The 18430-nt window shown below is 44.4% G+C and overlaps 2 protein-coding genes across 2 annotated transcripts in view; one reads left to right on the top strand and one right to left on the bottom strand.

Moving 5' to 3' along the window:
- The window catches only part of sh3tc1 (SH3 domain and tetratricopeptide repeats 1), a 122819-nt gene extending 112138 nt beyond the window's left edge, over window positions 1–10681 (top strand). Inside the window, exons 17-18 of the mRNA XM_085961780.1 lie at window positions 6409–6605; window positions 8351–10681. Of these exons, the coding sequence (XP_085817906.1) occupies window positions 6409–6605; window positions 8351–8608 (455 nt within the window). The 3' untranslated portion in view covers window positions 8609–10681. The remainder of the gene's footprint in view (window positions 1–6408; window positions 6606–8350) is intronic.
- A 2997-nt stretch (window positions 10682–13678) lies between these two features.
- The window catches only part of LOC147122885 (von Willebrand factor A domain-containing protein 2-like), a 40486-nt gene continuing 35734 nt past the window's right edge, over window positions 13679–18430 (bottom strand). The window contains exon 4 of the mRNA XM_085961794.1: window positions 13679–14166. The gene's annotated coding sequence lies outside the window, so the exon portion shown is untranslated. The remainder of the gene's footprint in view (window positions 14167–18430) is intronic.

The raw sequence follows: 18430 nt of genomic DNA, 5'->3' as shown, positions 1-18430 counted from the left end.
AACCAGTTCTCTATCCAAGTCAATACCTTGCCCCCAATCCCATGTGCCTTAATTTTGCATGCTAATCTCTTATGCGGGACCTTATCGAAAGCCTTCTGAAAGTCCAAATACACCACCTCCACTGGTTCTCCCTTATCTATTTTACCAGTTACATCCTCAAAAAAAATTCCAGTAGATTAGTCAAGCATGATTTACCTTTTGTAAATCCATGTTGACTTTGTCTGATCCTGTCACTGCTTTCCAAGTGCTCTGCTATTACATCTTTTATAATGGACTCTAGCATTTTCCCCACTACCAATGTCAGGCTTACCGGTCTATAATTCCCTGCTTTTTCTCTGCCACCCTTTTTGGATAGTGGGGTAACATTAGCTACCCTCCAATCCATGGGTACTGTTCCAGAGTCTATCGAGTTCTGGAAGATGACCAGCAATGCATCTACTATTTCTAGGGCCACTTCCTTAAGTACCCTGGGATGTAGATTATCAGGCCCTGGGGATTTATCGGCCTTCAGTCCCATCAATTTTCCTAACACCATTTCCCTACAAATACTGATTTCTTTCAGTTCCACCCTTTCATTAGACCCTATGTTCCCCGGTATTTCTGGGAGGTTATTTGTGTCCTCCTTTGTGAAGACAGAACCAAAATATGTATTTAGTTGGTGTGCCATTTCTTTGTTCCCCATTATAAATTCCCCCGATTCTGACTGCAAATGACCTACGCTTGACTTCACCAATCTTTTTCTCTCCACATATCTATAAAAGCTTTTACAGTCAGTTTTTATGTTCCCTGAAAGCTTACTCTCATATTCTATTTTCCCTTTCTTAAATAATCCCTTTGTCCTCCTTTGTTGAATCCTGAACTGCTCCCAATCCTCAGGATTATTGCTTTTTCTGACCAATTTGTATGTCCTCTCCTTGGATCTTATGCTATCCCTAATTTCCCTTGTTACCCACGGTTGAGTCACCTTTTTTGTTTTATTTTTGTGCCAAACTGGGATAAACAACTTCTGTAATTCATCCATTCGGTCTTTGAATGTTTGCCATTGCCTATCGACCGTCAACCCTTTGAGTGCCATTCCCCAATCAATCCTACCCAACTCGCTCCTCAGACCATCGTAGTTTCCTTTATTTAAATTGAGGACCCTTGTTTCTGAGTCAACTACTTCATTCTCCATCTTAATGAAGAATTCGATCATATTATGATCGCTCCGACCCAAGGGGCCTCGTACAACAAGATTGCTAATTAATCCTTTCTCATTACATAATACCCAGTCTAAGATGGCCTGATCTCTGGTTGGTTCCTTGACATATTGGTCCAGGAAACCATCCCGTAAACACTCCAGGAATTCCTCCTCCACAGTATTGTTACCAATTTGGTTAGCCCAATCTATATGTAGATTAAAGTCACCCATGATGACTGCTGTGCCCTTATTGCACGCTTCTTTAATTTCCCTTTTAATGCCATCCCCAACCTCCGCCTTACTGTTTGGAGGTCTATATACCACTCCCACTAACGTTTTTTTCCCCTTAGTATTTCTCAATTCTACCCATACAGATTCCACATCATCAGAGCTAATATCCTTCATTACAATTGTGTTAATCCCTTCTTTAACCAGTAATGCTACCCCACCTCCCTTTTTGCCTATCTTTCCTGAATATCGAATACCCCTGGATGTTGAGTTCCCAGTCTTGGCCATCCTTGAACCACGTTTCTGTAATCCCAACCAAATCATATTCATTTAACTCTATTTGTGCAGCCAATTCATCCACCTTATTACAAATGCTCCTCGCATTAAGGCACAAAGCCTTCAGGCTTGTTTTTTTAACGCTCTTAGACCTATTAGAATTATTATTTACTGTGGCCATGTTTGATTTAAACCGTTGATTTCTCTGACTGCCACTTTTGTTTTTCTCCTTCCTATCTTTTGCTTTTATCCTTGTTTCCCTTTCCTCTGTCTCCCTGCTCAGGTTCCCAATCCCCTTCCATTTTAGTTTAAACCCTCCCCCACAGCACCAGTGCACCATTGGATCCTTCGCACCACTTCTGCAGCTGTCATCATTGCACAAACCTTACAGTAGACCCATAGCACACCACACTTACCCTGGTGTGGTGTCCGGACGTTGGAAAGCCCGCCGTCAACCTGTCAAAATTGAAAAAAGCCTCTTGACTGCCTGTTAACTACCAGTTAAGTGCCTATAATCCTCTTCCCGCCGCTAGGTCTCGGGTAAGTGCGCAAATTGGGGACCCGACACTTGAAGATTGTATGGAGGCAGGTTGACAGCGGGACCCAATGTTAATATTTGCAATTTTGCCAGCAGTCCCGCCTTCTGAGCGCTGGCAAAATTCCCCCCCCCCCCCCCCCCGATGTTGGAACTGGATGTATCATGGTGGTGCAGTAGGGGATGCCCTATTGAGGGTTAGAGCTAAGATGGAGTAGAAGGAGCTTTACACTAGGACACCGATAAAAGAAGAAAGGAAGACTTGTATCTATATAGCACCTTTCTTGATCTCCAGATGTCCCAAAGCGTTTGCCGCCAATTAAGTACTTTTGAACTGTAGCCACTGTTGTAATGTAGGAACCTCGAGTACTGTGTACAGTTTTGGTCGCCTCATCTGAGGAAGGATGTTCTTGCCATGGAGGGGGTGCAGCGGCGATTCACCAGGCTGATACCAGGAATGGCGGGAATGACCTATGAGGAGAGACTATGTAGTTTAGGGATGTACACACTGGAGTTTAGAAGATTGAGAGGGGACCTCATAGAAGTGTATAAAATTCTGACAGGTCTAGACAGACTGGATGCAGAAGGAATGTTTCCCTTGGCGGGTGAGAACAGAACTAGAGGACATAATTTAAGGATAAGGGCTAAACCATTTAGGACAGAGATGAGGGGGAATTTCTTCACTCAGAGAGTGGTGAACCTGTGGAACTCATTGCCACAGAGGGCAGTGTACGCCAGCTCATTAAATATATTTAAGAGGGAATTAGATATATTTCTACGGGCAAAGGGGGTTAAGGGTTACGGAGAGAAGGCGGGGACGGGATACTGAATTAAAGGATCAGCCATGATCTCATTAAATGGCGGAGCAGGCACGAAGGGCCGAATGGCCTACTCCTGCTCCTATCTTCTATGTATCTATGTAACCCATCACCATGCTTGAAAGTCTCCATGCTTGGAATTCACATTCTATTCCTGCCCATTAACTTAATCCTAGAGACGAGATTCACCTGCAGTGGCTTCTCTTCCCGCTCTGGCACCGTTGCCTCTGGAGTCCCCCAAGGATCTATCCTTGGCCCCCTCCTATTTCTCATCGACATGCTGCCCCTCAGTGACATCACCGAAAAACACCTTGAAGACAGCCAGCTCTACCTCACCACCGCCTCTCTCAACCCCTCCACTGTCTCTAAATTGTCAGACTGCTTGTCCAATACTGAATCAACAGAAATTTCCTCCAACTAAATATTGGGAACACCGAAGCCATTGTCTTTGGTCCCTGCCACAAACTCTGTTCCCGAGCCACTGACTCCATCACTCTCCGTGGCAACTGTCTGATGCTGAACCAATCTCTTCTTAACCTTGGTGTCATATTTGACCCTGAGTTGAGCTTCCAACCACATATCTGTACCATCATTAAGACCGCCTATTTCCACCTCCATAATATCGCCCAACTCCGCCCTGCCTCAGCTGCTGAAACCCTCATCCATACCCTTATTAACTCCAGACTTGACTATTCCATCGCACTCCTGGCCGGCCTCTCACTTTCTACCCTTCGTAAACTTGAGGTCATCCAAAACTCTGCTGCCCATGTCCTAACTCGCAGCAAATCCCGTTCACCTATGACTCTTATGCTTGCTGACCTACATTGGCACCCGGTTATGCAACACCTCAATTTTAAAATTCTCATCCTTGTTTTCAAATCCCTCCATGGCCTCACCCCCCCACCCCCATCTCTGTAATCTCCTCCAGCCCTACAACCCTCCGAGATATCTGTGCTCCTCCAATTCTGGCCTCTTGAGCAACCCTGATTTTTTTTTTTTATCACTCTACCATTGGCAGCCGTGCTTCAGCTGCCAAGGCCCTAAACTCTGGAAGTCCCTCCCTAAACTTCTCCGCCTTCCTACCTCTTTCCTCCTTTAAGACGCTCCTGAAACCTACCTCTTTGACCAAGCTTTTACTGCCCTAATATCTCCTTATGTGGCTCAGTGTCAAATTTTGTTTGATAATGTTTTACTATTAAAATTAGGTTGTTCAGTTATCTGGAATTTACATGAGAATAAATTTCAGTGCCAATCACTTACTAATGCTGCTTTTTGTTCAATCTTGCCTGCTATTGATTTTATATAATGGATTGCTGAGTCTAAGACCTATCAGTTAAAAGGATGGTGCCTACTTATTCTCTTCTGTATGTCATTCAGAGTATTTACTGCAGTGGGCACATCTCATTAGTTTGATTTAAAACATCTGATCATTTTACAGTGAGTCCTTGTACTTGATGAATATTTCTATATTGCTGAAGAAGCTTAGGTTTACTTATTATACACACAAAGGGTAGTGAAAATCTGGAACACTCCTGCAAAAGGCTTTGATAATGATATAACTGAATGTTGGAACAGGCTCAAGAATGAATGGCCTTTCTAAGTTCCTACCTATATTCTTCATTAACCTGCTGACTAAATTCTTATATTTTTATTATCTATATATTTGTAGATGGGCTAAAGTGTTGTAATGCAAGTCTTTTATTTCAGCATCTCGTTTGTTGAATTTAAAATTAGACCTATACTTCCCTGGAATCAGCCTCACGATCCAGCAAAAGTAGATTATTTCTGCAGTCGCCATTTTAGGTTATTAAGTGAGCATTAAATAGAAGGATTCAAGACAACAAACCTTCTATTTGCGATCGATACCCTGACTAAATATTGTTAAATAAACGTTGTCATTGGCACTGTTTTGTGCTTTTTAAAAAATTTAAACTGGAATGCTTGAAAATATGTTGTAATCTGTTTAATTTGAATTGCAATTGGGGTAGGCCAAAGGCCAACATATAAGCTAAAGGAACACGGTGTTCCTTTAACCTATTAACCCAATAGAGAAACATCATAATTTCAGTATCTGACTTTCTGCATTACTTAAAAAATACTAATCTGGTCATACCAGAAAAAGGTGCAGTACTTTCTAACGTGCTCTCTACCTGATCAATAGAAGGCAAGGAGGCTCAATTTTCTGCTATTGATATCATGCTTCTGAAAACAAATGATGACTTTAAGAATTCCAGATAGTTATTAAAGCGTCATACATTCACTGAACATAGGAAGAATTTTTTCCCTACATTTTTTGGATGAATTTTATGCTCATCAAGGTGAAGGGTTTTAATTTTGGGGAATGGGGCACCTATTTTCAGCACCAAGCACAGCTAGGTCAGTTATAGCATAGTTAGTAAAGCTTTCTGTATCCTGTATCAACAGTGCAACAACTCCAACCTCAGACTGCACCAGTATGACATTTTCCATTTCTCTTACTTATGGTCTCTGAGTGTGATTGTCAATTAATGCCAAATTAGTGATAGTGTTGACCCATGCATTAGGAACTGGATTGAGACACATTTCACATAGGACCTTTACAGGTAACAGGAGGATTGTGGGGCTGGAGGAGATTAGAGATAGGGAGGGGCAAGTCCATGGAGGGATTTGAAAACAAAACTGATCATGTAAACGAGGAAGACGATAGCAAAATACTGCAGATGTTGGAAATCCAAAATAACAACAGAAAATGCTGGAAAAACTCAGCAGGTCAGGCAACATCCGTGGAGAGAAATTTGAGTTGACGTTTCGGGTCGGACCCTTCTTCAAAACTGGAAAGAAAAGAAATTGATCGAAGGCAGGGCTGCGATCAGACAAAAGAAGTGAAAGAGACAAAAGAAGTAGAAGAGACAATAAAAGGTGTTCGAAGCCAGACGAGATGGTAATAGGCTGAGATTAGGTGTGAAGTGTACTGGCAGGGCAAGAGATAGCTGCCAGGTGGGAGAGTGAAACAAAAGGAAAGAGGGGGGGGGGGAAAGGAGTGGAAAAATTACAGGTAAAAAATTAATGGGGGCCGAGGTTATGATTTTTGATATGAAGCAATTGTAAGAAACATTGGAGATCAGTTTGGAACTCTGATCAGCTGTACTGCGTATCGCCGTACACTAACTGGAGTTATGGCAGCAGTGTGCTGAAAAGGCCACAGATTTTTGGCCCCATTGTAGTGTATAAGCAGGAATATGCACCAGCACTTAACGATCTCAACACATCAATTTAAAATTGCAAAGAGGAGTATCCTCTAACTTTCTCTTTCAGTATCCGTAGCACTGCCTCTGCTGCGATTGTTCTCTGGTCACTCAAACACTCATTACATACATTGCTTTGTTCGATAGGAGACATACTCAATGAACGTGTTGCTTACCATCGACTGGCAACAGTACATCAGTCCCTTGGTCAGTGTGAGCTGGCTGAACATTTCTATCTGAAGGCACTTTCCCTCTGCTCCTGTCCGCTGGAGTTTGATGAGGAGACAATTTACTATGTCAGAGTTTATGTACAACTAGGAGACATGACATTCTATGATCTTAAGGTAAGATGTGTAATATTATTCTTTGAAGCGACGGCTGTACTGGCATGACCTAATCAGAATATTGGGGTGTACAGATGTGCCAATGTAGTGAAATAATACTGCCTAAAGCTACACAGACAGTTCTGGGGTGGGGAAGGAGAGGTCTGACTCCTGTTGACTTTGAATTCACAGTGTATGTACTGTGCCACAGAATGGTAGGGCTCGAGTTCCTGATGCAAGATGTTATTGTTATGCGCTGAGATGAAGCCATGTCCTGTCCTGCAGAGGGAAAGTTATCCTTGCTGCTCCAAGGCATTCATAATGGTAGGTTTTTGAGTGGCTTTAGTGGAGGATAAGTTTTGTACCATCCAGTTTACTGACCAGAAATTGTTTATAGCATATGAAGGCCAAAGAAAAGATGAAAAAATACCTTATTTAAAAAGATAAAGCTTTAAATAAAGTACAAGTAGCTCATATTTGCATCAGCCAACTAATTGTATGAGATTTAATACTCCCACATTTCAAATTTATCTATGAAATGTCTACAAATGTAATCTTGTTCAAAATAGAACAGAAGTCTAACCATGAAAGGAAAATCTTCATAGAACATGTGTGTGTGTATAATATATATATATTATATATTTTCAAGGCAGTCATCCAGACTAGGAGGAATAATGACCAATCTTTCATGAATATATGCATCCATTGCTCCAAAGTGCAAGACAGTAAGAGGTAGAATTTCTGCAGGGGTTTCCCGATATCCCATCATAACTTCGGCAGTAGATCGGCGGAAGCTCCGGAGAAATGGTGTAAAGGGCTGTTTATGCTGTTTCTCTAGGGTTTCAGCCGAGGTTTAGGCAGGAGATCGGGGAACTCCTGTGGACATTACTCACGTAAAGATCCAGCAGGAGAATTTGCAGTAGATAAATGTAGATCAGGAAGAGGTTAGTTACTTCAGCCCTGAAATGTATTTATCCTGCAGATGAGGGCCAACTACAGTGTAAAATAGTGTGGAATTCTAGCAATAAAGTGGGAACTTTTTATTTAAAAAAAAAAAAAAAAATCTCTTCACATAAAACTTTGACCTATGTGTATTCCCCATAGCACTGAATCATAGAATGGTTACAGCACAGAAGGAAGCCATTTGGCCAGGCGAGCCCGTGCCGGCTCTCTGCAAAAGCACTTCAGCTAGTCCCACTCCCCTGCCCTTTCCCCGTAGCACTGCAAAAAAAATTCCTTCAGGTACTTATCCAATTCCCTTTTGAAAGCCATGATTGAATCTGCCTCCACCACCCTTTCAGGCAGTACATTCCAGATCATAATCACTCGCTGCGTAAAAAGGTTTTTCCTCATGTTGCCTTTGGTTCTTTTGCCAATCACCTTAAATCAATGTCCTCTGGTTCTCGACCCTTCTGCCAATGGGAACAGTTTCTCTCTATCTACTCTGCCTAGACCCTTCATGATTTTGAACATCTCTATCAAATCTCCTCTCAACCTTCTCTGCTCCAAGGAGAATAACCCCAGCTTCTCTAATCTATCCATATAACTGAAGTCCCTCATCCCTGGAACTAGTCTCGTAAATCTTTTCTGCACCCTCTCGAAGGCCTTCACATCCTTACACTGTTACAAACTCTGATGCGTAATCAGTACATTCCAAAGAGAGCTACTTCAAATACTTTCCTCAGTGTGACTGAGTATTTTTCATCCTTATTCATACAATGCAATACCTAAAGGAAGTTAGTTGACTATTTTTTATTGCATTGCAGGATCCATATGATGCAGCAGGTTACTACCACTTAGCTCTTGCTGCAGCCATGGATTTGGGAAGTAAGAAGTCTCAGCTGAAAATCTGCACAAGACTTGCCACTATCTACCACAATTTCCTTGTGGATCGGGAAATGTCACTCTATTTCTACCAGAAAGCAAGAAGATTTGCCAACGAACTTAATATTCGAAGGTTAAATCTATCTCCAGCCCAGTATTACAAAACTACAGCATGGGCGCCTTCAAAATACCTCTTTTAAACAGGGAGTGGTTACTCTGCTACTTTTGAGGCAATTTGTTTAAAGGGACAGTAACAAAGACCAGATCATTCTGTTCAGGTGCGAAAGTTAAAATGCTGACCTTGAAGTCCCATTTCTGGTTTCACCTCCACTTTCTCCACCTATTTGATTTGCCTAGCTGAAATTTTGATTTCCGGCAGACGGAAATTGTGATTACCTGCAGTCACCGTCAGAGCCGTGAAGCATTTAAAAGGGTTCATTGCAGCAAATGTTGGTTTCTGTGTTCATTTAAAAATGTTTGCAGGTAACTATTTCTAATTGTAAATTTTTATGGTAGAACAATGTAACAAAAATGCATGAAAGAACAAGTTTGTAGTTCAGATGCACCAGCAGTTAAGAGAGTAGAATGTCCATATTAAGCAGTGCAATTGTTGCCGTTTTGAACTGAGCCAGATTGTTCCTTATCTCAAAGACTCAATGGCCTGGATTTTGCTGTAATAATAATGGCGAGGTTAACAGTGCATAATAATATTTAGCTTTGCTCAATTTCTTCCCTGAGTTGAAAACTAGATTTTCTGCTGTTGGTGTAGTTTACATCCAAATGACTAGTGCTGGGTTTTAAACAGAATCAGTTGGTTCCATTTTTCTAGATTATCTCATTCGTTCAGGAATTTTTTCAGACAGATGCAGGAAGGACACTATTGCTGGCACTGGAAAAGCGAGCATAAGTGAAATTTAAAGCTAAGGGGACAATTAAAGGGAGTGTCAGAATACAAGGAAAAATTCTGAAAGCCTTTGAAAAGGCTCAGAAGGCATCTCAACCTATTAGCAGCCTCTATCAAGGGTGGAAGGGAAGTGTGCAGGCAGGTGATGGGGCTAGCGCCCAGCACCTAGCCTCCTGTTTGATGGATGCTGTAGAATGAAGGTGGTGTTGCATGATGTGGTTGTGAGAAAGTTAGCCCTCTGCCAATCTATGGCACCATCCCCATAAGTCAGCATTACAGCATGCCTGCAAGAAGGTGGAGCCAAACCTCAAGACACATCTAACAGTTAGCCCTATGCTGCATGGTAGCTACAGGGGTCCATGTAGCAGATGGCAGACCCCTACAACTAGCTCTTTGCTGAACTGGACCCTGTGTAGACAATTCCCCACTGTTGTTGGCAGGTAGGTGCAACAATTCTTGCATATATGGTTGGTCACCCCAATCAAGGTAAACAATCTGTTGATCATCCTGGCATGACTTCTCTCATGGGGTGCCACTGATAGCATGACATACCTGTTGAGAAAGCATCCAACATTAGTCAGGCATTCACGTATCTTAGTGGTGCCATTGAATCTATTGTCCCATTTTCTTTAAGAATTTAAGAAATTGAGCAAGCATTAATTAACTGCCAAAATGATGTCTAGCCACTTTTGGCTGCAGATAAAGCAGCTTGTTGAGCTCCTTATTGTTGAGGATGGCGAGTTGCAGGTGGGGAATGATGCTGCACTTGTAGTCCCACGCCGCATTGCCCACTCCAAGATCTCGGCCATCAGATACTCGAGGACCACAGCCCCAACATTTTCGCACAGGCTTTACTTTTGAAAAGCGGGAATAGTCTTTTGCACTACAGTATAAAGCAGCCCGTAAAGGGAAAAATAAACTCTCTTTAAATTTCTGGGTTACACCATCCACCGCGTATAGCGGGCAAATTGCATTGACACCAACGCACCCGCTATAAGCGGTGGGGACTGTACCCTGTAAAACTACAACCTGCTACTCCCGAATGTTTGTGACTGTCATTTTCAAACCTCAATATAGTATTTGCAGCATTTTTCTGGCTATTTAGCAGACTTTGTCCAGTATTATACACAAATATTTTCATTATGGTGGCACAAGTTTGTTGTTGGTTGTATTAGTTGCTGATGTTGTATAAGAAAACTAAGATACCCTGGCTTTAATGTACATCATACACTGTTGTGCATTGCAGGGCGCGATAAGGTCCCAGTACACTGGCCTGAACAGTAGGACTGAGTGATTAAAATTCATAATTTCCTTTAGATTTGCTCATTTGAATTTGCATTTGCAACAATAGACAATAAATATTACATATTACAATTTGACTATCATTTGTTACGTTCATTAAAGGGAAAAAATGCTAACTTTGGAGATGGCTCTGACCAAATGGTCACCCATCTGCTAATAAAAATGGTAAATATTTTTTTTAATTAAAAACTTCAAATTAAAATATATACAGGAGTGTATTTTGATGAAAGAATCATCTTTATAAGGGTTTACATTTCTGCAAAAGTAGTTTTAATAATGCTATCATAAAAACCATGTGACGATATGAGATACTTGGAGGTGCCTGCAAAGCTGGAGACTTTTTTTACAGTAAGAACTAAACTAAGTCCATAAAAAGTATGTTCAGAAGTGTTAATTACTGTATGGAGTTGAAATTCCTGAGTTAGCGTTAACGCAAGGGGTGAGTGTGTAGTCATTTGTTATTCGCAGTAGCAGACCACTCACTCATTTTTGTCCAGGCTTCTAAATTTCATTCCTGGAGTAATCTGGTTTAATACACATTGAAATATAGACCCAATTTTTTGGCTTGACTTGTTGAATATCAATTGAAGACAAAAGTGCAACTTTGCTTGTATTAGCCTTCCTGCCTACACTGCATTAATAATGCTCGCTATAAAGACATTAAGGAAGCAGAGTGTTATCAGAGGTACAGCACAAAGCAGAACAGGAAACATTGTAAAAAGTGACTCTACTACCACAGCCCACACAGCAGAATAAGTACATTGGCAAGATTCAATTTGCTGGACCTGTTGTTGGAGGAGGAACAGTAACAAAAGGTGACCAGGGATCACCAGGGCCTAGAGGGGAGACCACAGTGACCCATTACTACACCAGGCATATGGCTGCTGCAGTGATGGAAATACCTTCATCTCACCTAAGGAATGGTGTCGAAGCTTTGCCTCAGGTCATAAGGTAAAAAGTGGTAATAGCGGTCAACATTTTTGTCACAGGTTCCTATTAGGCAATAACAGGAAATTAACTAGTGTGCAGTCCTCGCAGTACTGTCATGAAGCAGGAACAGAAGAGGCTCACCGGGCTAGAAATTTGATGATTTCTAGAGAATAGAAATTTCCAGGCGTTCCACGCTGGAAGAATACCACCAGTCATATTGGTATAGGCATCAAAGGAGGCTTCTAGGATCCATGCCTTTATTTGCATATGCAAAGGGCCTAACGACTGTTTGATACCTACTTTACCAAATTATTTTGCCCTGATCACAGCCAACAAAGTCTACACGCAACCTAACAAGTGGTCCTTAAAGGGACCGCTGCAAGTCGCCACCAAAAAGATGCTAAGTTTAACACATTTGCTTGAATGTGGAGCTGGGCACTGCAGGAGTGCTCCTCCCACCACCACGTTAAAACCACTGGTCATTCATCTCATGTTGTATGCACAAAAAGTTGCTGTATTCTACATAATAGCAGACACTGGACTTGAAAGAACTTCATTCTATATGAAACACTTTTTGAGACATTTCTGAGTGGTGTGATGGGTGATACATTCAAGCCTTTTTTTATTTCTCATAAGAGCCACCCACATGCTCCTGTGCTTGTGCATGCATCCTGCTGCTTGAGGCCAAGTCCTCACTGTGACCATTGATGTGTGTGCAGAAAATGTTATTTTACCACTAGGTAATGACTGTCTCTGGCATGTTGCCAAGCACATCACACCGGGCCTTTATCACGTCTTGGACTGTCGACCACTATGTCTCAATAGCATCAGTGGGGATAATCATGAAGGATAACTAGCTCTGCTCACTATGCATGCCTGAGGAATGTGCACTGAATGAGTGGTTGTCTTGCGCTATAGCTGACAATCAGCAAAATGATGTTATAGATTACTTAATGTAAAATCCCTTGGCTATAGAATTTTTGAGAGCTGACTGAGTGCACTGGCTTGCCAGATGAATGCACAAATAATGGTATTTGGTCTTCAATTTTTCAAAGCTACATTTTCTAGATGATCCTTTTTAGTGTACTCCATATTCCTTACTTCTGTTTGTGGTGTAATTGAAGCGCACTACTTGATCAATTCAGGTGAAGTATATTAAGTTCCTCAAAGCAGCTAACACCTGTAATTTACTGAGATTAAGCTGAATGATCACTTGCATACATGGCAAGCTCCATATTTGGCAGTCCATGTTTCATCCACCCTCTTCCTCATTGTTCACCGTGGCTTTTTTCTTACGATCAGACAATATTTTGCAGACATCTTTCCAGCTTCTCTGGATGAATGACCTTTAATTAATGGTTGAGATGATGGCCTGGTTGATCCTTTGCTTACTGATGGATTGCTCCTCTTCACCATTGTCCTTCTGCTCGCTACTATTCCATCTGTAAATTGCTGTTTATGCAGATTGCACTCTCCCTCCATTCTCCCTGAAATTGTTCATGCCAAGGCTGTGTTGAGTAATTGAGTGCTATTTATATTGGCTAAGTAGCTGTTTAGGGAGTTGAGCAGCATTATTGCAGGGGCTGTTGGATTGGCCAATAAATGGTATGTAGTATCTTAGGGCCCTCGAAAGCACACTAGCTTCCAGAAAGCATGACAAGTTGTACATGCCACACAGTGTGCTAAAACCAGGCACATTTAACTCCCATTTAATTTCACTTTCTATATGTTTTAAAAATTTAATAAAAGTCTGTCTTGTGAAAAATTTTTGCATCATAAGGCAAAGTGAACATCTATGTTCAGCAGAACACCTGATACTTTTGAATTGAAGATTCTGGCATAAAATTAAGAAATAATAAATACTGGAGCAGATTTGTTTTATTTGATAGATTTATGTTATACCAGAATGTTTGTTTTGAGAGATGGTATTGTTTTTAGAATATATAACTACACGTTTCTAAAACAAATCTACATTTTAATGTATGTTATGAAGATAGATTAAATGTGATTTAAAAATTCTAGTGATGCAATTCTGTTTGATTTTCCATTCAGTATGGATACAGGTATCAAAGATATTACAAAATCAATACTAAAATACTCCCATCAAATTATATTTGTGCTTTCAAGTCAAAAATGAAATAGTATAACATTTTATTGTTTATCATTTTGTAAGAAACAAATATACAGTGCTGTTTATAATGCATCAGAAAATATGACTATGAGTGTACTAAAGCATCTCGATATACGTACTGAGGATTGTGGTGGTGCCAAGCAATTATGCAGCAGATGGTCTGTGAAGCACACCACCATGGGAAAGGAGCAAACATAGAACATGCCTATTTACACAAATATGGGCCGTGAAAAGTGGAAAATGAATTTCTGCATTGGTGTTTTCTTTCCAGTATTCAAAGGGTTAAGCTTATAATTCTAAATTGTGTTTAATCTAAAGATGTCCCACATCAAACATCAGCAGACAGGACTTCCACTGATTGTCCATTGAAGTGCTTTAAAATGCTATTCCTATTCCTCCAGTTTTTCTTCAGCTGAACAAGGTTTCCTTAAACATCGCTGTGTATCCAAAAAGTGTGGATTTTATGGACTGTGGAAACTGCTGAAGTGGCCCTGTTAAATCAATAAATACTGGTCAATCTGAGTGAGCTACACTCCACAATACTGATCTAAACATCAACACCGTCACAGAAAATTCACTGATAAAAACTTAGGCCTAGAAATTCGGTGTGTCGCGCCAGCAGTTAGCACCTAAAGAGGGCAGTCAGTGGCTGTAGCGCCACTGGCCGCGCCTCCTGCGATATTTATCGGGAGCGCTAATGACGTTAGCCTATAGCGCTGCGCCGTCACCGATGACATCATTGGTGTGGGCAGCGCCCCGCTACCGCCCCGATCGCCATAGTTGTTTGCATCTGCCTCCGCTACTCTGGCCGCAAATCGTGCCCGGTTCACGGGGCCTACCTGTGGCAGGAGTGGCGCAAATTAAGGTGGAGGTGCGGGGCGGCCGTTTTTTTCGGTGGCCGCCTGCCAGCACCTCCGTCCCCGGCCTCCTGATCTTCCCCCCCGCCGCAGTGCCGGCTGTTTTCCGAGAGCCCGGCACTTCTCCTCGGTGCGGGACTCTTTTGCCGACACTCGCGATCAGAGATCGCGCTGCAGCAGGCCCCTCCCCCTTAAGAATGGGAGGAAGGCCTGCAGTACCGCAGCGCGCCATGCTGCAGCGTGTGGCGCTGTGGCACGTTGCGCTGCGATATTCAGTTTCAGCGCCCTAAGAGGGACGCAGAGCGCCTCGAGCAGCGCCCCGTGTCCCTCTTGGGGCGCACAAGATGAATTTCCAGTGGGCGCAAGCGGCTCCGTGTGCAGCGCAAATTCCGGCGCCCAGGCGAGCTTGGCGCCCCATTTGGGCCTCCACCGAATTTCTAGGCCTTAGGCTCCAAACTCTGCAACGGGGGCAGTGGTTGGGGTGGGGGGCACAGCCCAGTGTAAGTGCTGTGATGCACCTGCCTGGGGTTGCTGAACTAACCCTGCCGACATTTGCCGTGTCGGGGAGGTCCCACAATTAGCTAATGACCGGTGCTCGTGCCTCTAAGGTGCCTGTCATTGTAAATTTGCTGCAGCGGAGGTGGCTGAGCTGGTGGGTGACATGTTGGGGACCCCCTGGAAATAATACAAAGCTACCCCCCAGCGGTCCCCATATTTCAACAAGAAACCATCTTTTTCAGGGATCTAGGCCACTATCCCAGGTAGCCCCTTCAATCGCCGGTTGTGGGAAGATATAACTGGTCTGTAGGGAGTCCCTGCCCCGGCCCCCAGTGATGATGACCGTGTCTGGGGCAAGCAGAGCTTCTACCCCCAACAGGCTATCCTGGATACTTCAGTGCAAGGCCGGAATTTCCCAGGGGCAAGGGTCAGGACTATCGGGGACTTACCAAATTTAAATCCCACTAATCCTTTTAATACTTTTTTTAATATTGTAATCTGCAGAAAATGGTCATTCTCTTACCTGTCTTTGTATTGCTGTTTTTTTCTCTTTTTTTACCTCTGTCTCTCTACTATTGTCTTTTGTCTTTTTGGCTTCCCTCTATTTTTTGTCCTTTAGGGTGGATGGTATGGTGCAGGGTGATGGGAAATAAAGCCACCAACAGATACAGGCTGAAAATAGCCCTCGAGGGCTCCTTTGTCATTCCTTCTCCCAATTATGTGTGCTTCCCAAAGATCCTTTTTCATCCTCTACCCTTTCACCTTCCAACCAGCCCTTCATTCCCATCAGTACCCTGCTAACTACCCATTCAAGCCCTGTATCCTCCCCTCCCCCTTGCTCAGCTGTCACTCACCTCATTCTTAACCCTACATCCATTCCACTCAATGGCTCCGATTTTTTCCCCCAGCCGTCGGGCAGGTTTTCAGGCGGGCGGGGGCTGAAAATCGCAGAAATAGAGGTCGTGACCACCCCCCCCCACCCGATTCCCCGCCCTGCCCGACTTTCACCCCCGTGTTTCAGCGCAACCCGAATCAGTCCCGCCCGCAGCAGGCGGGAATGGTCGGCGGGAGCCTAATGATCAATTATTGGCATGTTTAATCCTATTTTCAGGGTCCCTTGCAATTTTCAGCCTTTCCGCACATAAAACACGCCTGGTGGGAACACCGCTGATGAAACCTGGTGTGAACAGAGTTGGCTTGCTTGCTTTCAGCTGCAGGTCAATCAGGACTGAAGAGATTTAATCGGACAGCAGTTGCAGGCTGCAGGACCTTGTTGCTGAAGGCTTGGGGCAACTTGTTGAAGGCTTAGGCACAGCTGTGAAAGGTTGGAGTCTCACACACTTCTCCAGTGTGAGCTCCTGGGAAGCCCCTCTCACCACCCTCACTCAGCGCCTCCTCAACGGAGGCATCTGCCAGAAGCATGGGAGGCCTTTTGTTCCTTCCCTTCCTGGCATTAGAGGATCTCCAACAGCAGAGGAGGCTGGAGCAACTCCAGCATCAGCAACAACAGCAGCACCAGCAGGAGCGGTAGGCTGCGGCTCAGCCACCTGAGGCAGCACAGGCCAGAAGGGGCCAGCACATAGAAGGCCGTCTGCGCACGAGATACACCCCCAAACAGGGTCTACAGACACTGGGTGAGCTACCTCAACATGACTGAGCAGCAGTGCCAGAGGCGGCTCTGACTTTCGCGAGAGGTAGTGACTGACATCTGCGCAATACTCCAGCAAGACCTGGAGCCCAGAGCACCAGGTCGACACTCCTTACCAGTGGCCATCAAAGTCACCACCGCACTCAACTTTTATGCCTCAGGCTCCTTCCAGGGATCAGCAGCAGACATCAGCGGCATCTCCCAGGCGGCCGCACACACTTGCATCAAACAGGTCACCGATGCCCTCTTTGCCCTCGCGCACAATCACATCCATTTCACCAGGGATCGCGCAAGTGTGAGGGCGCGAGCGCTTGGATTAGCTCAGCTGGCAGACTTTCCAAGGGTGCAGGGCATTATTGACTGCACACATGTGGCCCTTAGGGCACTCCACCGCAATCCAGGAGTTTTTGTCAACCGCAAGGGCTTCCACTCCCTTAACGTTCAGCTGGTGTGTGACCACAAGAAGGTGATTTTGCATGTTTGTGCCAAGTACCCTGGCAGCTGCCATGACTCCTTCATACTGCGCCAGTCTAGAGTGCCTCCGCTATTCAGTCCGCCAAACGAACTTCAAGGATGGCTACTTGGAGACAAGGGATATAGAAACTAGGAGCAGGAGTAGGCCCTTCGAGCCTGCTCCGCCATTCAATGAGATCATGGCTGATCATCCAAACCCTAGCACCCGGTCCCTACACCGACAGCCATCCCACCCAAGCCCTATCCCCGTAACCCCCTGCGCTCTTGGCTAATGACGCCATTGAGACCAGCCAGCGAAGCTGAGGAGCGCTACAACTCCAGCCACATTACCACCAGATGTATTATCGAGCAAACCATCGGATTGCTGAAGATGCGCTTCAGATGCCTCGATCGATCAGGTGGAGCCCTACAGTACTCAGCAGCCAGGGTCTCCAAAATCGTCGTGGAATGCTGTGTGCTTCACAACATGGCACAGCATCATGGCTTGCCGATTCCGCAGGACCAAGAGGCTCCTCACCAGAGCCGCCTCGGATGAGGATGATGCTGAGGAGGAGGGAAACTAGCATCCTGCAGAGGCCCGCCAACCAGCGGCACCAGTGCACGAGAACATTGCTGGGCGGAATGCAAGGAACGCAATCATCCTGGGCAGGTTTGTGTAGCCTGGTACATCAAACACTGCAGCCTCACTGCTTCTTAACTGACCATGGACAGTGGCCCATGCCTGCACATTCCTACCTATTTGACCAGCTTGCTGACATCTGCAAGTTATCCTAAGGCCTCTGTGATATCCCCATTCGCCAAATGACAGACGCCATAACTGCAGCAATTGCCACCAGATTTTTTATGTACAGGAAAATGATGGCATTAAAACTATTACAAGACTTTTCACCCAAGTGACTACCCTTGTGATTAGTGGTGCTTTATTTTTCTCTTACGCGTGCTCCTACGTAGTGGTACCCCTGTGGCTTCAGCAGATGTGGAGGCCCCTTGCTCACTTTCCTGCTGCGCCTGTCTCGACACCTTTGGCGGGCGTCCTCTGGGGTGGCGAGCCTGTGAGGGCTCGCCAGCAGTCTGCTGCTCCTGCGGCTGTGCAGGGCTTGAGACTCCAATCTCACTGGGGTGTGGAATCTGGCGGGGCTTTGACCAAGGGCTCTGAAGTGGCATGGAAGTGTGAGCACATGGAGAGGAGCCCCCACTTCCTTGAGGTGTGCCAACAACCTCCCTCTCATGGGTTAGCTCCCCCTCAGCGCCTGCAAGTGGCTGGAGAGCCCCTTGCTG

The sequence above is a fragment of the Somniosus microcephalus genome, chromosome 2 (assembly GCF_052327205.1).
Source record: "Somniosus microcephalus isolate GS21.2 chromosome 2, FLI_Smic_1.0, whole genome shotgun sequence".
Lineage (NCBI taxonomy): Eukaryota > Metazoa > Chordata > Chondrichthyes > Squaliformes > Somniosidae > Somniosus > Somniosus microcephalus.
This window is presented reverse-complemented; position numbering and strand designations above follow the sequence as displayed.